We start from the raw sequence: 6,610 nt of genomic DNA on the forward strand, positions 1-6,610 counted from the left end.
GCCGCGCGCCACGAGTGACACATTGTTAGCATAATATGTGGAACCATTAAATCACGACGCCCAGCCATTTGCAGCTTCGGGGCCTATTTCAAGGTTGCTCCGTGCCATACTGGAAGTAGCTAGAAGTAGCTAGATGTAGCCAAAACACCCCCGAGGGAATGGGAGGTATATGATTACTTCTAACGCGACAAGCGACGGGACATTACAGCCAGCTAAAGAGGTCATTATCATCATCACAGGTTCATTACAGCCAGCTAACGAGGCGACAGCAGCAGCTGATGAGAGACAGCGAGGCCTGCGTGTCCCGAAGAGACGCTATGGTGGTCCGCCGCGAGGCCCAGGGCCGCGCTTTGGACCACACGCCGTCCCGCGGGGAGGCCCAGGGCCGCGCTTTGGACTACACACCGTCCCACCGGGAGCTGAGCCGAAGCATCGCGGCTCTGCAGCAAAACACGCACGCCACACATAAGGTAATAACATGGATAAAAACATTTATATATAGCGCCTTTATCCAAGGCGCTTTGCAGAGACTGTGCATTACATTCACCCATTCACACACACACACACACACACACACACACACACATTCACACACCTTTACATAGACTGTGCATTACATTCACCCATTCACACACCTTTACATAGATGGTGCATTACATTCACCCATTCACACACCTTTACATAGACTGTGCATTACATTCACCCATTCACACACCTTTACATAGATGGTGCATTACATTCACCCATTCACACACCTTTACATAGATGGTGCATTACATTCACCCATTCACACACCTTTACATAGACTGTGCATTACATTCACCCATTCACACACCTTTACATAGACTGTGCATTACATTCACCCATTCACACACACATTAACCACACTGATGGCGGCGGAGACCATGCAAGGCACCAACCTGCACATCAGGAGCAATCAGGGGTTCAGAGTCTTGCTCAAGGACACTTCCACACTGACTCTGGGGGAGCCCACAGGGTTCAAACTGGAAACCTTGCGGTTACCATCCGGCCACTCTACCGCTGAGCCACCGCCGCCCTGCATAAGCAGGGCCGGTTGTTTTTAATTATCTGTATAATTAAACTATGAGTATACACTATAGATAGATTGCTACATGTCTACATGATAAAATGCTACATGTCTACATGATAAAATGCTACATGTCTACATGATAAAATGCTATATGTCTACATGATAAAATGCTACATGTCTACATGATAAAATGCTACATGTCTACATGATAAAATGCTATATGTCTACATGATAAAATGCTACATGTCGACATGATAAAATGCTACATGTCTACATGATAAAATGCTACATGTCGACATGATAAAATGCTACATGTCTACATGATAAAATGCTACATGTCTACATGATAAAATGCTACATGTCTACATGATAAAATGCTACATGTCTACATGATAAAATGCTACATGTCTACATGATAAAATGCTACATGTCTACATGATAAAATGCTACATGTCTACATGATAAAATGCTACATGTCTACATGATAAAATGCTACATGTCTACATGATAAAATGCTACATGTCTACATGATAAAATGCTATATGTCTACATGATAAAATGCTACATGTCTACATGATAAAATGCTACATGTCTACATGATAAAATGCTACATGTCTACATGATAAAATGCTACATGTCTACATGATAAAATGCTACATGTCTACATGATAAAATGCTACATGTCGACATGATAAAATGCTACATGTCTACATGATAAAATGCTACATGTCTACATGATAAAATGCTACATGTCTACATGATAAAATGCTACATGTCTACATGATAAAATGCTACATGTCTACATGATAAAATGCTACATGTCTACATGATAAAATGCTACATGTCGACATGATAAAATGCTACATGTCTACATGATAAAATGCTACATGTCGACATGATAAAATGCTACATGTCTACATGATAAAATGCTACATGTCGACATGATAAAATGCTACATGTCGACATGATAAAATGCTACATGTCGACATGATAAAATGCTACATGTCGACATGATAAAATGCTACATGTCTACATGATAAAATGCTACATGTCTACATGATAAAATGCTACATGTCGACATGATAAAATGCTACATGTCTACATGATAAAATGCTACATGTCGACATGATAAAATGCTACATGTCTACATGATAAAATGCTACATGTCGACATGATAAAATGCTACATGTCTACATGATAAAATGCTACATGTCGACATGATAAAATGCTACATGTCTACATGATAAAATGCTACATGTCGACATGATAAAATGCTACATGTCGACATGATAAAATGCTACATGTCGACATGATAAAATGCTACATGTCTACATGATAAAATGCTACATGTCGACATGATAAAATGCTACATGTCGACATGATAAAATGCTACATGTCGACATGATAAAATGCTACATGTCGACATGATAAAATGCTACATGTCTACATGATAAAATGCTACATGTCGACATGATAAAATGCTACATGTCGACATGATAAAATGCTACATGTCGACATGATAAAATGCTACATGTCGACATGATAAAATGCTACATGTCGACATGATAAAATGCTACATGTCGACATGATAAAATGCTACATGTCTACATGATAAAATGCTACATGTCGACATGATAAAATGCTACATGTCGACATGATAAAATGCTACATGTCGACATGATAAAATGCTACATGTCGACATGATAAAATGCTACATGTCGACATGATAAAATGCTACATGTCTACATGATAAAATGCTACATGTCTACATGATAAAATGCTACATGTCTACATGATAAAATGCTACATGTCTACATGATAAAATGCTACATGTCTACATGATAAAATGCTACATGTCTACATGATAAAATGCTACATGTCTACATGATAAAATGCTACATGTCGACATGATAAAATGCTACATGTCGACATGATAAAATGCTACATGTCGACATGATAAAATGCTACATGTCGACATGATAAAATGCTACATGTCGACATGATAAAATGCTACATGTCTACATGATAAAATGCTACATGTCGACATGATAAAATGCTACATGTCGACATGATAAAATGCTACATGTCGACATGATAAAATGCTACATGTCTACATGATAAAATGCTACATGTCGACATGATAAAATGCTACATGTCGACATGATAAAATGCTACATGTCGACATGATAAAATGCTACATGTCGACATGATAAAATGCTACATGTCGACATGATAAAATGCTACATGTCTACATGATAAAATGCTACATGTCTACATGATAAAATGCTACATGTCTACATGATAAAATGCTACATGTCTACATGATAAAATGCTACATGTCGACATGATAAAATGCTACATGTCGACATGATAAAATGCTACATGTCGACATGATAAAATGCTACATGTCGACATGATAAAATGCTACATGTCGACATGATAAAATGCTACATGTCGACATGATAAAATGCTACATGTCGACATGATAAAATGCTACATGTCGACATGATAAAATGCTACATGTCGACATGATAAAATGCTACATGTCGACATGATAAAATGCTACATGTCGACATGATAAAATGCTACATGTCGACATGATAAAATGCTACATGTCGACATGATAAAATGCTACATGTCGACATGATAAAATGCTACATGTCGACATGATAAAATGCTACATGTCGACATGATAAAATGCTACATGTCGACATGATAAAATGCTACATGTCGACATGATAAAATGCTACATGTCGACATGATAAAATGCTACATGTCGACATGATAAAATGCTACATGTCGACATGATAAAATGCTACATGTCGACATGATAAAATGCTACATGTCGACATGATAAAATGCTACATGTCGACATGATAAAATGCTACATGTCGACATGATAAAATGCTACATGTCGACATGATAAAATGCTACATGTCGACATGATAAAATGCTACATGTCGACATGATAAAATGCTACATGTCGACATGATAAAATGCTACATGTCGACATGATAAAATGCTACATGTCGACATGATAAAATGCTACATGTCGACATGATAAAATGCTACATGTCGACATGATAAAATGCTACATGTCGACATGATAAAATGCTACATGTCGACATGATAAAATGCTACATGTCGACATGATAAAATGCTACATGTCGACATGATAAAATGCTACATGTCGACATGATAAAATGCTACATGTCGACATGATAAAATGCTACATGTCGACATGATAAAATGCTACATGTCGACATGATAAAATGCTACATGTCGACATGATAAAATGCTACATGTCGACATGATAAAATGCTACATGTCGACATGATAAAATGCTACATGTCGACATGATAAAATGCTACATGTCGACATGATAAAATGCTACATGTCGACATGATAAAATGCTACATGTCGACATGATAAAATGCTACATGTCGACATGATAAAATGCTACATGTCGACATGATAAAATGCTACATGTCGACATGATAAAATGCTACATGTCGACATGATAAAATGCTACATGTCGACATGATAAAATGCTACATGTCGACATGATAAAATGCTACATGTCGACATGATAAAATGCTACATGTCGACATGATAAAATGCTACATGTCGACATGATAAAATGCTACATGTCGACATGATAAAATGCTACATGTCGACATGATAAAATGCTACATGTCGACATGATAAAATGCTACATGTCGACATGATAAAATGCTACATGTCGACATGATAAAATGCTACATGTCGACATGATAAAATGCTACATGTCGACATGATAAAATGCTACATGTCGACATGATAAAATGCTACATGTCGACATGATAAAATGCTACATGTCGACATGATAAAATGCTACATGTCGACATGATAAAATGCTACATGTCGACATGATAAAATGCTACATGTCGACATGATAAAATGCTACATGTCGACATGATAAAATGCTACATGTCGACATGATAAAATGCTACATGTCGACATGATAAAATGCTACATGTCGACATGATAAAATGCTACATGTCGACATGATAAAATGCTACATGTCGACATGATAAAATGCTACATGTCGACATGATAAAATGCTACATGTCGACATGATAAAATGCTACATGTCGACATGATAAAATTATATCTAAGTTACATAAGTTGAGCCTTTGCATACGCCTGTGAGGTCGTCGAGGGACTACAGGCTAAGATGGAGTCTGAAGAGGTGGGTTTTCAGACTACGGTGGAAGATTGGGAGTGAGTCTGTAGTTCTGACTGCAATGGGAAGTTCATGTGCGTGTGCGCGTGCGTGCGTGTGTGTGCGTGTGTGCGTGCGTGCGTGCGTGTGTGTGTGTGTGTGCGTGTGTGTGCGTGCGTGCGTGAGTGTGTGTGTGCGTGCGTGCGTGCGTGCGTGTGTGTGTGTGTGTGTGTGTGTGCGTGCGTGTGTGTGTGTGTGCGTGCTACAGCAGGTCACAGAGTGTGAGCAGCAGCTGAGGGATCTGCTCTCGAGCAAGGCATCTTTCAGCGAGCGTCTGCAGAACCAGAGGCTCCAGAGCGCCGCCCTGCAGGAAGACTACGGAACTTTGACCTCAGACCTCCACGACCTCCAGGAAACCAAAGACAGGGTGGGTCTGTCTGACCAAGGGACTCTTTCCCCACAGAGTCCCCTCTATAAGAATTGGAACCATAACATTGTACAAGAGACAGATTCTACAAATGTCTTCTAAATCCTGACAGTTTTCTGAAAAACCCTATGTTTCTATGTCAGTCATTCTCAACCTTTTTCACGTCAACGACCCCCAGAATGATCTGTATTTGGCCGCCGAGCCCCATCTGAAAACATCTTGTTCCAAAAGGACACTCCCAGAAGCAAATATTTGTGCAACATTTTCACGCCTTTTCAGAAATAGCAGATCTACAATTTACAATTTAGGCATTTAGCAGACGCTCTTAATCCAGAGCGACTTACATTAAGCACGGCACATTTCACGGTTAAATATTCAACCATATTGTAACACTCGCATGACTCACCACTCCCCCCACACTCTGTCGGGACTCAGACTCCACCCCCTCCCACACTCAGACTCCACCCCCTCCCACACTCAGACTGGCTTTAGGCGGACTGGACTAATGGTGACATCACATTATGTAAATGAATAATGACTAATGGTGACATCACATTATGTAAATGAATAATGACTAATGGTGACATCACATTATGTAATGTTTCCCTGCAGGACTTCCTCAGTCTGCTGGTTCTCCAGACTCGTGCTAAACACCTCCAGAAAGCCGTCGAGGGACGCTACGCCCCCCTGACCTCCTCCGGCTCCGCCCCCCTGCTCCCTGGCCCCTCCTCCCTATTGGAGCAGCAGACTCACAGAGTCCAGGCCGTGAGGACCATCGTTCACCGCGTGTGTGAGCAGTCCCCCCAGCACCAGGAAACTCTGCGTAGGCTGACCCTGACGCTGTTCCCCCCAGCACCAGGAAACTGACCCTGACACTGTTCCCCCCAGCACCAGGATACTGACACTGTTCCTCCCAGCACCAGGATAC

The 6,610-nt window shown here is 40.2% G+C and overlaps 1 protein-coding gene across 1 annotated transcript in view; it reads left to right on the forward strand.

Annotated features, from left to right (window-relative positions):
* LOC308329176 (coiled-coil domain-containing protein 40-like) overlaps nucleotides 1-6,610 on the forward strand; it is a gene marked incomplete at its 5' end in the record, with an annotated part of 16,159 nt that extends 9,549 nt beyond the window's left edge. The window contains 3 exons of the mRNA XM_080783379.1: nucleotides 240-470; nucleotides 5,524-5,682; nucleotides 6,295-6,610. Of these exons, the coding sequence (XP_080639505.1) occupies nucleotides 240-470; nucleotides 5,524-5,682; nucleotides 6,295-6,549 (645 nt within the window). The 3' untranslated portion in view covers nucleotides 6,550-6,610. The remainder of the gene's footprint in view (nucleotides 1-239; nucleotides 471-5,523; nucleotides 5,683-6,294) is intronic.

The sequence above is a fragment of the Protomyctophum bolini genome (genome assembly GCF_963924005.1).
Source record: "Protomyctophum bolini genome assembly, chromosome: 15".
NCBI lineage: Eukaryota > Metazoa > Chordata > Actinopteri > Myctophiformes > Myctophidae > Protomyctophum > Protomyctophum bolini.